Here is a 17,537-nt window from a genome sequence, read left to right as displayed (position 1 = left end):
AATCAATGAACACTGTTTAATAGGAGATTTTACCTGCTAGAAGAAAATCAGTAATTTTCTTTTTTCTCCTGCATCTTATTAACCCTTTTGGTAGTATTAATGCTAACCTTTCAGTATTACTAAACATATACTAATATATGCATTACATATATATTATGTACTATATACTAATGTAGCATATAGTAATACACCATAATTCTAGGCACAATCACATAAAGTATTATGATTTCCATTTTATAGATAAAGACATTGAGGTTCAGAGAGGTTGAGTAACTTGCTTAAGCTTACAATTGACAAATGACAAAGTCAAGACTAAATTAAGTTGGGCTTATGACTCTGAGGCCTTCTATTAACTACTCTACTGTGAAATCTCACAGATCACATCAGTGATTCACCAACCCAAGGCGATTCCACTGAGAACCAACTATGGAGAAGCCGATAGTTTATTTCAGTGTAGATTTAATCTTTTTGTGACTCTTGACCTTTTTGTGAGTCTTATCCCTGGTTCCAAAAAGTTATTTTCTCCCAGCCAGTGGTAGACAGTGATTGTAAAACTGTGTATGGTTTTATAGTCATAACTACTGTTAGACCTGTATCACATCAGAAGTTAGTGCAACAACTCCAAAATCGTCTGTCTGCTTTCAGTTGCTCAGCTTTCCTGTGGCAAACAGGCATTCCATTAATTATTAATAGTAGCCTCTTTTACTTTCAAAAGTGTCCCCGTTTGAATGATAAATTATATGATCAAGCTACTTATGTACCATTGCCATCTTAGTCTCCTGAAAACATTGATTTGAATATGTAATCCATCTGCCCAAAAGGCAAGAGCTCTTGCTAAGTGTGTAGAGGACATTTAGGCACGCCCAGAAATCCTGCCTCCAGGACAACTCTCCCTCCCTGTTTTATCTCATTCTGGAGGGACTATTAACCACGTTGATCACAATGGTCTGCTCTACCACTCCATCTAAGGATAGGCTAAATAATCCAGGTGTGAATAATCATGGCAACCTGTCCAAGGTGGGAGGGGGACATGTGATCCAAGAAGGGCCAGAGTACTACTGCAAATTAAACAAGGGCTCTTTCTGCTAAGCTTGTAGACAGAAAGCATATATTTGGAACTGCTGGCAGCAATAATTCCTGCCACACAAAGAGAACTTCAACAGAAAGAAACCAATCAATGATGAGAAGTGAACAGGAAAGCTGAGGGTGAGTGCTTGAAGGTGAGCAGTCAAGTGCACCGGAGCACACATGAGTGCCCCCAATAAGCATGTCCTCATGACTTGGTTCCCATGCTTCTTACTTCAATTCTATAAACTACCCCAGTAACCTTCCCTTCTATGTAATGCTAACAAAATCCCTCTGCTTAAGCACATTGGAAATTTGTTTCTATAACTTGCACATAAAAGTGTACTGACACCTCATATCCCCTAAAATTTCACCTTCAATAATGTTCAGATATGTGAAATATTTTACAGTCCCAATGTCCAAACTGGCAGAATGTCATATACATATATATATTTGATATATTTGATATATAGATAGCAAATCTAGATATCTATGATATGATATATAGATATCAAATCTAGATATCTATGATATAGATATATATTTCTATATATAGAGAGACAGATATCTCTACATATATACATATGTGTATGTGTGTGTTTGTATACATTTTTATATTCAGTTCTGAGAAACATACCTGGAGACAGTGGCTTATATTATTGGTGAGGCCATACACCGATAATTAAGTCCCTGGAAAGCAACTTGGTGATATTTTTCAAATGCCTTTAAAATTGCAACACCTTTTGTATCATTTAAGGTGAGTTTAGTGACAAGCAACAAACAGGTTTAGGACATAAGCAAGAAGGAAATTAGAAGGACACTGGTAACTCCAGAACTCAAGGAAGAACAATCAAACACCAAAAAGAGCAAAGGCCCAGACAATTCCAAGAAAGTCAACACAAGAACCCTGGACACTTCCTGGGTTCTGTCAGCGACTCAGTTCCAATCACATTCCACCTGGATGGGTCTCTGTTCCACCTTCTAAAGTTTCTAGGGTGGGTGAACTTTGGTTATGTACTTCCACTCTTGGGAAAGTTGGTCACGACTAGGACATCCAGCGATTAAGTGAGGATATCAAGATATAAGCTGCTCAGTTAACTCATTGGTATATTTCTATTCATTCAACTTTGACTGTACAAACATGCAGATTCCACATAGACAAAGATACCTCCACCTAACACCACCTAAATACTCTATGAACAATAGCAAGCTCGCTCATCTTCACAGTGGCAAGTGACCAAAGTTACCCACAGCTGCTGCATCTGGGAGTTACAATATACTTCACAAGGCCACTGCTCATTAAGAGCAGTGTTTCTCAAACTATCTATAGCAAAGCAGCAGTAAACTTTTGTTTCTAATCTGCCATGGACAAATTCATGGGGAAAATGCAATAAAAATGAATTGCTAGAAAAATGAAATTAAAGAACATCAAATGCAAGCCTCAATTTTTATTATTACATACAATAGCCATAGAAATTTTAATGCCACCTTGACAGCATAATTTTAAATACTCTAGTTCTGCACTTCTCTCATCATGAACCAGTAATAAACATCAATCTGCAGACCCCTCACTTTGAATAGTACTACTCTTGGTAATGCCATTTCCCCTCAAATCCGCTTCAACCTCTGGTCCAAAAGGCATACTTTACCATCACAAGCACACTGTGTAAAATATGGAGAGAAAACATTTTGCACTAAGTCATGACACATCAAACAAGGAAACAGATCTTTCTTTCTGCCATTTACCCCCATGCCAGAACCAGTATTAGGTATTCTCTTTGCTGTTACCCATAATGTAATCTCCTTACCTTTGGCCAGCCCCTCAGCTTTTTTTTTTTTTAATGAAATAACCTGAACCTTGGTTCTTGAGTTGTTGCAGTTCCTAGTGGTCTTGTTCATAGAAGGGCAATCATCTTTGATTAATCTTTCCCACTGAGCACATGAGGAAAAGTAAGGATCCACAGAGTTCCTTTCACATTCCTCCTAGATCTATTTGTACAGCAGTATTTCATCTTCCCTTACTAGGCAAGGTCAGTCACCTTAGCTAACACAGTATCCCACTTTCTGCAATTTGTTGTCCCCTAGCAGGAAGAGCCCAAATTACCAGTTTTAGCTTCCAATTTAGAAGAACTACAGTATATATTACATGATGAAAGCACTCCTTAAGTACTAACAAGAGATGGGTCACCGTAAGAGGGACAGCAAGTAAAAATTTTGGGAATAGATTAATTAGTTATCATTGTTAGATACATCAGTCCCTCCTCACTCCTTGGTTCCTAGATCCATGTCTTTTAATTGTGGGGAAAGTGTTTCTTATTTCAAACACTAGTTCAGAGCCTAACCAGTGTTCTACAAAGTAGCTATGTCATCAGATGGAAGAAGATCCCCTGTGAGACTGCGGCACTGTCTGTAGTGACCATTGCACCATCTCATAAGGCTTACTGCTTCATAAATAGGGAACATAAAACAGTGAATTACATTTTAATTAGTCCATTGCCTTCATTCTTTGTTTTTGATCAAATAACTCCTTTCATAGCCAATTTGGGTGGGATAACAAGATAGTGTATGAAACATTTGGAAAGTTTGCAATTGGTAGTACTGGCAGGGGCACAACAGGGAGGAAGTAGGAAAAGAAATGCTGTTCCCTTCCATAATGAGAGCAACTAGATATAATACAACTGAGTTCACTGTGTTTACTAGGTGTGATGCCATATCAGGGATGCGGGCTGGTCTCTAAGGTTGACAATGGATCACTCAGCTATCGTATTAACATGGTCTGCTTTGATGAGGGAAAGGCTGTGTGGTGGAGTCTGTACAAAGGCCCTATCGCTACTTTTGTGGCTGCCTCAGTCATGTTCTATCTGGATGCTCATCAGAAAGACCGAAGCAGCAGCTCTCAATGGCATGAATAGGCATTCATACCATCAGGTCAGTTCCGCCTCCTTTTCATGCTTGCTCAACGCACTCCTTAACTGTCTCATGTTCTGGATCCATTCGAATGTTCCATGATCACATCCTTTTTCTGAATCCTATAGTCAGTCTTCTATGTTCTTGACCAACATGCCCAAGAACTTGTTACAGAGCCTGACTTTAGGCCTCATCTTCATTCAGGTAAAGTTACAATGAGATGTATCATCCAATATTCTACCTAATGGGAGGCTTTCCCTTTTCCATTGTCTTTTAGGGTTAGCCCTATCAGAGGCTCTAAAGCTGCAAAATCTACTTATAGTCAGTGGTAGTTGTTATCCTGAAAAGTCATCCTTTGTACTCAGTAGCTTGTTAAAGGGACTCCCCATGAGGCCACAAGCACAGGTTGCAGATGAAACAGCGGTATGGTGGGCTCAGTGGGCATGTAAACAATCCGCTCATGCAACTCATTTGTTCTTTAGGGGTTTGATGGAATGTGGCCAGGCACATTCAACTTTGTCCCTGGCTTTGTTGTGGATCCTGGATCCTCGATCATAGAATCTAAAACTCAAACATCTTCATGTACTGTGTACTATCTGATTCACTCAGATACATTTTCTGAAAAGAATAATTACTTGCTAAAGGGAGCAAAGCCTTTCTCCAAGATCTAGAAACTTTTATTGCAATTATATTAAGATTTGCCACAGGAATCATTCAGTATTCAGATCTGCCTTAGTCACTGCATTAATTTGCTCCAATGAGGAGACAACACGTGGAACAGCAGTTGCAGTGAGAATCACCACCTGATTAAGTAATGACATGCTGGACAGCTTTTCTGGCACCAGCGCCACCTTTTCCATGACTCAAGCTCCTGATGGGCAGATCTGCCATTCCAGCTTCCATAAGGTGAGCTCACCCCTGGGATCCCATAGCATCCTTCCAGCATGAAAGTGACACCCTACTGTTACCTGTACTCCTCACCATATTTGATTTCATTTCCCAGTTCCCTGAGTTAAATCCCCTCTGTTGTAAATACTTGGTGGATGCTATTTTCCTGGATAGACTCTACCTGTGGGTCAGTTAAAGTTACTCATAATAGGCCCCGTGCAATATAATTAAAACATTTATCTCTGAGTCCATAATAGGGATGTCTATCCTTGGCAACTTCCTGAATCCACAAATTAGCTCCCCATCCTTTTTTAAAAAGGCTATTTCAGTAGGAGAGCCAAGTGGCTGTAATTTGTTTGCCTCATACATTTAAAATAGTTGATCAGAAGCAACACCACATCCTAGGCTATTTTCAAAAGACTGAACGATATACATGCAGATACTCATACCTTATTCCCATCTAGTTTCTCAGCATTGATACAACACTGATGACACTTGGGGAATGAAAGTTTTAGGTTTTGTTTTATATCAAAAAGTAAAAATAAAACACAGACCTTAAAGGCTGGCTCATCAGTTTGGTTCCCAAAGATTCCATGTTCAATCTAAGCCAGAGGCTTCTGCCTCTCTGACCATTTCCTGGGCCCTGATTATTGCATTGCCTTTGAATCTGTGGCTACACCCACTTGGAGTCTTCAGTTGTCTGTTTTCAGCATGACTCCTCCTAACTCTGCTCGTTTAGAAATCCCATTTTCATTGCACCCTCCCAGCTGCAGTCTTGGCCTATGAAGAACAGTAATGTGCATTTTAAAGGATTCTGCGGCCTGCCTTCGCAATTTACTTCCCATGGGAAGAAAAGATTTTTCTGGGCCCTGAAGCAGAACAGAATGAGAGATAGGTGGGTCAGAGACACACACATACATGTATCCAAACCAATACTAGCTCTTACAGTCTTTTGAGCCAAAAAGACCCCGGCATAATGAAGGGGAAGGAATTCAATGTCATCTAGCCTAGGACAGCATTCAACAATGGTTTGCACTTGAAATTAAAGCTGGCTGCCTAGGCTAGCTCATTGAATACAGACTACCTGGTGAGTACTATAGCAACGATTTCAGCGAGATCTGAATTTCTGAAATTTCCTCTTAAATTTTTTTTTTCTCTCTATCCTCTGAGGCATGTATGTGCTGAATTTAAATTAATTATTATTATTATTATTTTGGTTACTGAGAGAGCAGCACTGAAAAGACTTATAGGGTTGGACCACATAGGGTTGCAAGATAAAATCCAGGGTGTCCAGTTGAATTTGAATTCAGATGATAAACTAATAATTTTTTAGTACAAGTATATCCCCGGCAATACCTCAGACATACTTATACTGAAATTCAAATTTAACTGGGAATCTTGTATTTTTAATTGCTAAATCTGACAATTCTATGGGTAGGAGCCATTGGCATTCACTTCTTTTCATATAAAGGAGACTTTGCTGCTTTTTGCAAGAGAATAAAAATAAGTGGTTGAAAACTAAGGTTATGACATGAGATTGTGTGGGTTTGAATCACGTCACCTCTACTTAATGACTATGTGACTCTGGACCAGAATTAGCCACATAATTTATGAAGTTGGGGTGCTTCATCAGCCTCCATTCTCTTCATTTTGGCATCAGCTATCCAGACACCCAAAGTTTCACTTCCAAAGAGATGCCCAGTTGCCTCAGGGTGATAAATGGACTAGCTATTTGGCCACCACTTACCATGAGCTCTTAAATTTCTGCACCAGAACACAGAATGGAGCCTTACTGCCTTTTGCCCCAGTAAAGTCCAATGGCTAACTCCAAATATTACCATTCTATAGGTGTCTATCATATACAATCCGCCATCAATATTATTTGGGGTTTCTTTTTTTGTTGGCAACAGAAAGGAACCCAGAATAACAAGGAAACCATGGATTTTTAAGGGAAGGAGTCTAAGGTTGCTCATACAACCCAAGGAAGGACTGCAGAAACCAGCTTCAGGAAGGACAGGAACAGCAGAAGCAACATTAAAACCCAGCTTAGAAGCCTGACATCTTTGCACCAGGTCCTCACCTGAGAGTTCCCTGTTTGTATGTCAGGTTTCCAGGTTTCTTTTCAGCCAACTTGAATCCAGATGTTCTATTACTGGCTCAGAATGGTTAGGGTTAAGACTGAGAATGATGGTACTATCAGAGCCTGCAAGTGAATCTGCATGAGTTGGGCACACACCCCAGTTTGAGTCTATTGTAAGCTTTGTCTCAGCAACTCTACTGTTAGGACTCTGTTATAATAGTCAGAGATGTAATAATTGTATGAACAAGGCTTCTTATTGCAGTGAAGATTTGGAAGCAACTTAAATGTCCAATGACAGGGGAGAAAGAAAACTATGATATGCAAAGGTACATTAATGAAATGATTTTAATGCTGGATTTTACTGTTATGGAAAATTCTCACATGAAATTTATAATGCAAGTCAGAATTTTACAAAATGTATTTTGCAGAAGAGTTACAGAAAATACACTAAAATGTTGGAAATCACTAGTCCCACTGCCTGGAGGTAACTGTGCCCAGTTAAGTAGCCTCCATTTTTCTGAGTCCGGAAATTATTTTTAACATTTTTTCTGAGTCCAGAAATTATTTTAAAATTAAAATTTTGATTGTTTTGAACCAAATTCCTCAGTTGACTCCAGCTTACTTTTAAAGTGAATGTCCTTTGTTTCCTAGTTAATCAAGAGAAACTAACTTGGTCTACAATTTTAAGATCTACAGAAATGCCACGTCTTTCATGAAACCTCAGTCAACTTTTAGTGATCTCGCTTGCCACAAGATTCCTCTCCATCTTGCTTGTACCAGTCATTAAGCACTTACACAACTTTATGTGGTTAGTTTCAAAAGCATGGTAGTGTTTTAAAATTTCACAATTGTTTTCATCAAGGTAGAATGGGGAGGGGGAGGCAGACAGCAGAGGAAGAAAGAATAGGGAAAAAATGGACTACTCTTTAGTATCTCTGAGCTAGAATAAAGAAAACTTTGATAGCCAGATGTAATACAATCCTTGATTAGATCTTCAATCAAAAACTTGCTACAGGGCTTCTCAAATGGGTGCGCTTGTCACTCACTGGGTTCTTATTAAAATATGGTGGCGCAACGCTACTAGTCCAAGGATCAGAATTTGAGAAACAATACTCCAAAGGGCATTTTGAGGCCTATGGGAAAAATTTCACTGTATTTTATCTAATACGTCAATGTTTCATTTCTACAGTGTGAGAAGGGCATGTGATTATATGAGGTAGCTTTTATTTGTAGGCTATATTACTAAAGTGTTTAGGGGTGAAATGTCATGATTACTGTTACTTTCCAATGGTTCTGCAACAAAATTATATACATAAATATGTATATGAGGAGAAAATGGGATAAAATATTAACAATGGATGAACCTCAGTGAAAGGCAAACAAATGCTCACACTTCTGTTTCCTTTAACTTTGATTTTGAAAAATCTTCAAAATATAAAAACTATGAAAGGATAAATAAAATACAAATCCCCGTAGAGACTGAGTCAATACATCTGGAGTGAGACCTTGGAGCCTACATTTTAACAAACACTCCAGAGAGTTCCATCACCGGTTGTACACAGACCACATTTTGAGAACAATGTTCTAGACGGCAGTGGAGAGCACTGTTTGCTTGATGACATATTCTCGAACCGGCTGGGGTGCCCAGGTTTGAAACACCCTAATAAACTGTGGCAGCTGTAGATTGTTTGCCTGGCAGCCTTTGCATCCCCCTTGTCCCTCTAACAGCACTGTCTTTCCTTGGGGACCTCACCTCATTCACAGTTTGAGGAAAGATGGACAGAGAAGACCTTCACCTAACCCTTATCTTTCACAAGCAGGCATTGTATATGTTTCTGTGCTGAATAACGAAATGCCCTCAGTTTAGCAGGTAAATGGCATACATTTATTATCTTACCATCTCTGTGGGTCAGGCATCTTGGCACAGCTCAGCTTGGTCCTCCACTCAAGGTTTTTACCAGACTGCCGTCGAACTGTCAGCCAGGATTCCAATCTCATCTGAGGCTTGGGATCCCCTTCCAAGCTCACTTGCTGTTGGCAGAATTCTATTCCTTGCAGCGGTAGCACTGAGGCCCTCAGACCCTAGAGACACCCACCATTTCACAGCATCGCAGTTTTCTTCTTCAAGGCCATCAGGGGGCCACTGCTTTAAGTCTTTGAGTCTCTGCTAAAGGATTCACTGGATTTGGTCAGGGCTACCCAAATAATCTCTTTTGTGGTTAACTCAAAAATCTATTGCTATTGCTAATTATATCTGCAAAATTCCTTTACCTTTGTTATGAAAGGTAACCGTATCAAAGCAGTAACTATTCAATCATGTTCACAGGTGCAGCCCACATTAAAAGGGAGAGAATTACGCAGTGTGTATACCGAGGGCGAGAATCTTGGGGGCCACCTTAGAGTTCTGCCTTCACAGCACCTGCAGTGGTCCTACCACAGCCCCTGATGATCACTTCCTGGTCCAGACTCTTGTACAGTCCTTTCCCATCCTGTACCAGGGCTGGTCTGTATAACTAATAGAATACCGCAAAACTTATGATATGTCATTTCTGATATGAGGTTATAAGAGACACTTTTTGGACTTCCATTTCAGTTTCTTTCACTCTCTGATCACTCACTCTTGAAGAGGTCAGCTGCTATGCTGTATGAATAGCCCCACAGAGAGCCCAAATGGCAAGGAACTGAATCCTCCCCACCAACAGCCACATGAATGAGTTTGGAAGCATTTTCTCCAGCTCCTTCAGATGATGGAAGCCCTGGCCAATAGCTTAACTGCAACCCTATTAAAAACCCTGAGGCCAGAATGACCCAGCTAAGCTGCTCCCAGATTCCTGTCCCTCAGAAACTGAGATGATAAATGTTTATCTTAAGCTGCTAATTTTTAGAGTAATATGTTATGCAGTAGTAGATTGTTCATAAACACCTGACCCAGGCTGACTACTCTAGGAAGAGTGAAAGATGCCAGTGTCCCTCTTCCATAGCAATATGGGAGAAGCACAGGTGCAGCAGAAGTTAACACACCCACAAAGAGAGGGGCAGACACCAAAAGTGGGTGATGAGGCAAGAGCAGCAGTGGTAATTTTTCAGCCTCTGGACCGGACCCAGTCAGTTGTGAATTAGTGCCATGCCTGTTGTTCCCAGTATCATGAGCCAATACATTCCTCCACTCCCTTTTAAGTTCAGAATCTTTAAAGTATATGTAGACCCGCTGAAAACATTTTGGGTCTCTCTCCAACTCCAGCAAGCACAAATTTATACCGACATGCAACGTAGTCAAGCCAAAGACAGTAATTTGTGCTGGCCACCCCTCCCCCACTTTATGCCTCTGATTAGGTTTGAATCTGATTTCTGTTCACTTGCAACCAAGGGTTTTGACTCATAAAACCCCCTATAGGATCAGTTTCAGGACTCACTCAGGATGTTTCCTTTTTTAGGACCTCTTTTCCTCCAAGGTCATGTTGGCTGATCCTGAATCACATGTTAGGTCATGCTTTTCAGGTTTCCTGGAAAGTAAGCTCTGTTTACTTGTACTTCTATGAAAACTCCTGTGGCATTTTCTCCCAGGGATGTCTTAACATGCTGAGAATATAGCAATTTGACTAAATGATCTACATTTATTCCAGGGTAAATTTCCTCTATAGTGTATGGCTTTTTGCATCCTAACTTAGCTAATCAAACACTCTCTGGGTACTGAGCCAACTGTTCATGCTGAAGCAGCCTGAGCAGTCATTGTAGAGAGAAACACAATCAACAAATCCCACGCATGAATCCAGCACAAACTCTGATTCTAAGATGTAATTTCTTCATACTTGCTGCTCTCAGTGCAAAAGAGTCTTTAGAGACCCCACACTTAATCCACAATTCCGCCTCCTCCCAATTCTGAACTGCAGCAATGAGTGAACACAAATTGAGATCTTTCCTGGCGTGTCCCCTTCCCTATATAACAACTACTATTGCAATTTTCTCCTAAACACCCCAGTACCACTATCAAAGTGGCACATAGATAATGCAGTTTGAAATTTATAATCATCAAAATAAAAAATGCCACTCCTAACTGCCCTCCCCCATAATTCCAAAATTTACCATTTTTCAGAATAATATAGTGTGCAAAGTCTAAATTCACCTCAACAGCCTCATGTCTTACTACTTGGATTCAAAGCCCAGGTCTATTTAAAGCTGTGTACTGTTGTCCAAGTTACCTAACTCCTTTTTGCCTGTTTCACATCTAGTAACAGGGATAATAATACTCACCTCCAAATCACTGTTATAAGAATTAGGTTAATAATATTTGCAAAGCAATTGAAATGTTTCCTGGTCATGCAGTAATTTTCAAATAAATAGCTGCACAGAAAATACTGAAACTTCATTGTGTATCTCCCCACTTACCAGAAGAGGTGCTTTCTAGGCTTTAGTATATTCCACATCACCATCACAATCTGTGCAGGGTTAGTATTCTCCTACATGCTGTGTGGATAAAATTAGATGAAGGTGATCCCAGAGTATCAATGCCCCAGATGACTAGCAAAATAAAAACAAATTCCCTTTGTAAGAAAATATTATACCAAGCTGAAAATTACTTCTACAACTTTTTTTTCTTTCTTTGAGACAGAGTCTCATTCTGTTGCCCAGGCTAGAGTATAGTGGCATGATCTCTGCTCACTGCAGCCTCTGCCTCTTGGGTTCAAGTGATTCTCCTGCCTCAGTCTCCCAAGCAGCTGAGACTACAGGCACCTGCCACCATGCCCTGCTAATTTTTGTATTTTTAGTAGAGACAGGGTTTCACCATGTTGGCCAGGCTGGTCTCAAACTCCTAACTTCAGGTGATCCACCTACCTCAGCCTCCCAAAGTGCTGAGATTACAGCATGAGCCACTGTGCCAGCCTCTACAACATTTTTGCAAATACAATGTCTGACACACGGGAAAAAATAGCCTGGCACTTGGAGACAAGAAAACAATCAAACAGATAACTGAAAATAAAACTCACATGCACTTCAGATGTTAGTTTTTAGATATAGACTTTAACCATACTTTTTTTTGTTCAAAGAGACAAGACAAGATAGACAATTTTGGCGGAGAGCTGAAAACCATGATAAAGAACCAAACAGAAACTACAAGAACTGGGAAATAACTGAAATTAGCAACAAAAGATTGATTTAACACCCGACTAGACAGTTAAATAGAACAAGTACCCTGGATATTGATCTGTAAGAAAGTATTCAGAATGAAGCAAAGAGAAACAAAAGGATGGAAACATTAGAAAGAAAGATGAGAAACAGAGGACACAGTGAGAAGGAATAAGTGAAATCCTACGAAAAAGAAAAGAGAATGTGTAGGAATTATTTGAAGAAATAATGAAGGACAATTTTCCAAAACTGAAAGACATTTATTCACAGATTCTAGAAGCCCTATAAACCTCAAGCAAGATAAACAACTAGGCACCTCACTGAAAATGTTAAAAACCAAAGAGAAAGAGACTTTTAAAGCAGTCAAAAGGCACAACAAAAAAGGCAGGTTGCCTTCAAAAGAACAACAATTAGGCAAATACTTGACTTTTAAACAGAGGGAATAGAAGCCAAAGATGAGAGAAAAATTTCTTCAAAGTGATCAAAGAAAATGACTTCCAACCCAAAATTGCAACCCCCAAATTATAACTTCCAACCCGAAATTGTAGCAAAAAGATTTCAAGAATAAAGTGAAATAATTCTTAGACACACAAAACATAATTTGAAACCAGCAGAACTGCACTAAGTGAAATACTACAGGCGTGTTTTTCAGACAGAAGGAAAATGATACCAGGTGGAAGCTCAAATTCAGGAAGGGATGAAGAGCTATGAATATAGGGCAAATTTAAATAAGTAGACTAGCTTTCTCCCCAGGGATGTTGCTGCAGAAGCATCATTGAAGTCTCTCTTTCCATAGCAGCCATGTCTAAGTCAGAGTCTCCTAAAAAGCCTGAACAGCTGCAGAAGCTTTTCCTCACATGGTTGATCTTCGAAATAACTGATGAGCGTTTCTAGAGCCATTCTGAGCAATGGGAACTCTCATGGACTGTGTAGCAGTGAGAGACTCAAACACCAAGCACTCCAAGGGTTTGGGGTTGTCCCATATGTCACCATGGAGTTGGATATAGCCATGAATACAAAGTCATCTTACATGATTTGGCTGTACCCCCACCCAAATCTTATCTTGAATTGTAGCTCCCATAATTCCCACATGTTATGGAAGGGACTCAGTGGGAGATAACTGATTCATGGGGGCAGTTTTCCCCATACTGTTCTCGTGGTAGTGCGTAAGTCTCACGAGATCTCATGGTTTGTAAAGGGAAACTCCTTTTGCTTGGTTCTCATTTGTTCTTTGCTTGCTGCCATGTAAGATGTGCCTTTCATCTTCTGCCATGATTGTGAGGCCTCCCCAGCCATGCTGAACTGTAAGCCCATTAAACCTCTTTTTCTTTACAAATTACCCAGTCTTGAGTATGTCTTTGTCAGCAGCATGAAAATGGATGAATACACCATACAAGGTGGATGGAAGAGTTGTGGAACCAAACAGCGCTGTCTCAAATGAAGATCTTCAGAGACCAGGTAACCACTTAACTGTGAAAGAGATTGTAGTGGCATTTAAAAAAAGACACTGAAGACCATCACCTAAGAAATTATTTTGAGCACTATGGGAAATTAAAGTGATTGAACTCATGACTGACTGAGGCAGCGGCGAGAGGCTTTGCTTTCATAACTTTTGATGACTGTGACTCCCTGAATAATATTGTCATTCAGAAATACCATCCTGTGAATGGCCACAATTGTGAAACAAAGAAAGCCTTATTGAAGCAAGATATGGCTAGTGCTTCATCCGGCCAAAGAGGTCAAAGTAGTTCTAGAGATATGAGTGGTGGTCGTGGAGGTAGTTTTGGTAGGAATGCCAACTTTGGTAGTAGCGGAAACTTCAGTGGCTGTGGTGGTTTTGGTGGCAGCCATGGTGGTGGTAGATAATGGCGGCTGTGGGCATGGCTATCATAGATTCAGTAGATAGAAACAGTTTTGAAGGTAGATAAAGCTATAATGATTTTTGGCAATTATAATAATCAATCTTCAAATTTTGGGCCTATGAAGGTAGGGAACCAGGCAGAAACTCTGGTTCCTATGGTGGGGGAGGCCAATACTTTGCCAAACTACAAAACCAAGATGGCTATGATGGTTCCAGTAGCAATCGTAGCAGAAGGTTTTAATTATTGCCAGGAAGCAAAGCTTAACAGGAGAGGAGAGCCAGAGAAGTGACAGGGGAGGTACAGGTTACAATAGATTTGTGAATTCAGCCAAGCACAGTGGTGACAGGGCCTAGCTGCTGCAAAGAAGACACATTTAAGACAATACTCATGTGTATCAGCAAAAAACTGAAGAACTGTATTTGTGACTAATTGCATAAGAGGTTATTTTAGTTTCTGTTTGTGGAAAGTTTAAAGCATTCCAACATAGAGTTTATGTAGTTTTTTGTTTTTTGCACCCATGCTGTTTATTTCTAAATGTAATAGTCTGAGCATGACACTGAATAAATGCCTTTCTAAAAAAATAAATGAGATGAATGACAATAATAAGGTTTTAAATATATGAATTTTAAACATAAATAAAACACACTGACATTCATATTTTAAAGACAGAATTAAAGTACCTAATAATGGCTTAAGGCTTTAGAAGGGGCTAAAAAAAAAAGTGAGCTGTCTGAAAGGAATATAGAATCTTTTCATTGCCCATGAAAAGTGTCAAGTACCAATTAATGTAAAGTTTTAAGAACCAATGAGGTATATCATAATTTTGTGGTTCACAAGTAAAAGAATTATAGAATGTATAATTTCTAAAGAGGTAGGGGAAAAACAGAATTACAAATTTGCAGCAAGGCCCAGAAGGAAGGAAAATTTTGGAGCATATAAAAGCCCTAGAATAGATGAGATGAATAGAAAGCACTGAGTAAGTCAGATACAAAATAACTCATACTGTATGATTTGAATTACTTGACATTCTGAAAACAGGCAAAACTTAACTGTACTGTTTAAGGATGCATACTTAGGTATAATACTAAAGAAAAGCAAGGACAGGATTACCATAGAAGCTAGAAAGTGTTTTCCTTTGACAGAGAGAGAGAAGGTAGTGGCTTGGAGGGGACATGAAGGAGCCTCGTGAAAGCCTAGGAGTGCTTGATTGCCTGGCAAACCAGGTGGTTATTTCATGGGCTTTTGCTTTGTGTTGATTCATTTAGCTATATTTTGTGCACTTCTCTGTATTTATTCTATTTTCACAAAAATATTAAAGTATAAGGAAGATCTAAATGTGCTGATATAGTAAAATCTTCAGCAATGTATAGTTAATAAAACAAGGCATGGAACAGAAAAAATGGTATGCTCTAGTTATATGAAAAAAGCTCACATACTCATATACATGCTTGTGCTCACATAAATCATTTCTCAAAACATATGTAATAATAAATTTAATCTAGCCCACTGCCTCTGAGAGGGGAGACCAGGACTCTGGTATTTATGAGAGGCAGGGGCTAATTTTTCTCTGTATGCTTTTACTGTGAAAATAACCTTTGAATTACATTTAATAATATAAAGATTCACCAACCTGTGAATTAACTAGTAAGACAAAGTAGAGTTACCATTTGATGAAATCATTGTTTTCTAACAAAGGATTGCATTTTGAAATCTTAAGTCTGGCATTTTTAACCAAAAATTGTAAATCACTGCTAAATTTGTTCCAAAGATGGGTGGAATTTTCACAACCAATAAGAAAAGAAAAGTGGCTTTTATTTTAAATGGATACCCATGAAGTGATTATCTTTCAATTTCCCTTACATAAGTGGAGTGGAGATAGGTATAGATAATTCATTTTCATTTCAGCTCCCTTCTAGAACATTGTGATGTTTTCCATCTGCATTACAATAGAGCACTACTAAAAAATGGAAGCAAATTTAGGATAAACCAAATGGCTAAATTTAAGAATCTGCCACAAATCATGAAATTGTCCTTTAGACTTTTAGTTATATGAACAAGTAGTTTAGACCAGAATCGAATAATATGGATAATCTGGGTTGTCAAAGCGATTAGAACATAGTACGGATTTCAGGGAAATCCATTTACTAAATAAATAGGAAAAGCACCCATTGTTGACAAGGTGTGAAGAAATGAGCCCACTCAGGATTTCTGGGTTAAGACAGCAGCTTAAATACACGCCTCTAATTTTGTTTCTTATCTCCTTAACTCAATAAAATTTAGGGAAGGGATTTTGTTTTCAATTTTAAAATTTTGTGGGTACACAGTAGGTGTATATATTTATGGGGTACATGAGATGTTTGGATACAGGCCTGCAATGTGAAATAATCACATCATGAAGAATGGTATATCCATCCCCTCGAGCATTTATCCTTTGAGTTACAAACAATCCAATTATACTCTTTTAGTTACTTAAAATCGTACAATTAAGTTATTGATTATAGCCACCCTGTTGGGTTATCAAATAGTGGGTCTTATTCATTCTTTCTGATTCCATGAAACATCCCCCCACCTCACTGCTCCCCCAACCACGACCCCCCCACTTATGGGCGCAAGTTTTTTTTTTTTTAAGAACATGGATAAAGCAGAAAAGAAGAGAGCCCCCCCCCCAAAAAAAGAAAAATCAAGCAAAAATTTGCAAAATTTGCGAACGAGAGAAAATGCAGTGTGGTAACTGACTTAGAGACCCAAGAAAACAGCTCTAGTGAATGGGAAAATGTGAAAGCCTCCACCAAGCTCGTCCATTGTAGCTACTCAAAAGACACTAGAAAGACATAGGAACTGCTTTGGAACTGGTAATGAAAAAGAAAAAAAGACCAAGATAAGAAAACCTCATAGGAAAGCTATTTCTTTTCTTTTCTTTTCTTTTTTTTTTTTTTTTTAGACGGAGTCTCGCTCTGTCGCCCAGGCTGGAGTGCAGTGGCCGGATCTCAGCTCACTGCAAGCTCCGCCTCCTGGGTTCACGCCATTCTCCTGCCTCAGCCTCCCAAGTAGCTGGGACTACAGGCACCCGCCACCTCGCCCGGCTAGTTTTTTGTATTTTTTTTTTAGTAGAGACGGGGTTTCACTGTGTTAGCCAGGATGGTCTCGATCTCCTGACCTTGTGATCTGCCCGTCTCGGCCTCCCAAAGTGCTGGGATTACAGGCTTGAGCCACCGCACCCGGCGGAAAGCTATTTCTTATAGCCATCTAACACAGGTGGGATGGCCCCCTCCCAATTAACAGGTGAGATGTCCTGGCTGATGACGCCATGTACATACCAAGAGATGAGAACACATTGTATTACATCATGGAACTTTCTAAACATAGTAGGACAACACCCAGGCTACTCTGGAATGGGCTTGAGAATGTCTTGAAAGTGAAAATGAGAATAAGTAGCCTTGGTTTTTATCATAGGTAGGGGGTGGGATGAGGGAAAATCCACTCTCCCACATAGGTTGTACTTTCTGCTGTGTCCAGGGTGCAGCACCAGCTTTCTTACCAGCTTGCTCAAATATGGGGCAGAAGAGGAAGGAGGAGGTGGGCATGAAAGCTCTCAGCAGTCAAAGATAAAA

The 17,537-nt window shown here is 39.5% G+C and overlaps 1 protein-coding gene across 9 annotated transcripts in view; it reads right to left on the bottom strand.

Moving 5' to 3' along the window:
• Nucleotides 1–17,537, bottom strand: part of HHLA2 (HHLA2 member of B7 family) — a 114,117-nt gene that overhangs the window by 70,311 nt on the left and 26,269 nt on the right. For 6 of the 9 annotated variants that reach the window (XR_001885326.1, XM_017870864.1, XM_017870868.1 and 3 more), the window contains exon 2: nt 11,327–11,404. The exons of 2 other annotated variants lie outside the window; for them this stretch is intronic. Coding sequence is in view for 1 of the 7 variants with exons in the window: in XM_017870871.1 (XP_017726360.1) it covers nt 11,327–11,370 (44 nt within the window). In the remaining 6 variants the exon portion in view is untranslated. Of the gene's footprint in view, nt 1–8,837; nt 8,892–11,326; nt 11,405–17,537 lie in introns of those variants that run through there. One more of the 9 variants, XM_017870865.1, reaches the window with a different exon arrangement.

The sequence above is a fragment of the Rhinopithecus bieti genome, unplaced genomic scaffold, assembly GCF_001698545.2.
Source record: "Rhinopithecus bieti isolate Rb0 unplaced genomic scaffold, ASM169854v2 scaffold_5478, whole genome shotgun sequence".
NCBI lineage: Eukaryota > Metazoa > Chordata > Mammalia > Primates > Cercopithecidae > Rhinopithecus > Rhinopithecus bieti.
Note: the sequence above shows the minus strand (reverse complement) of the source record. Positions and strands in the feature narration are given on the sequence as shown.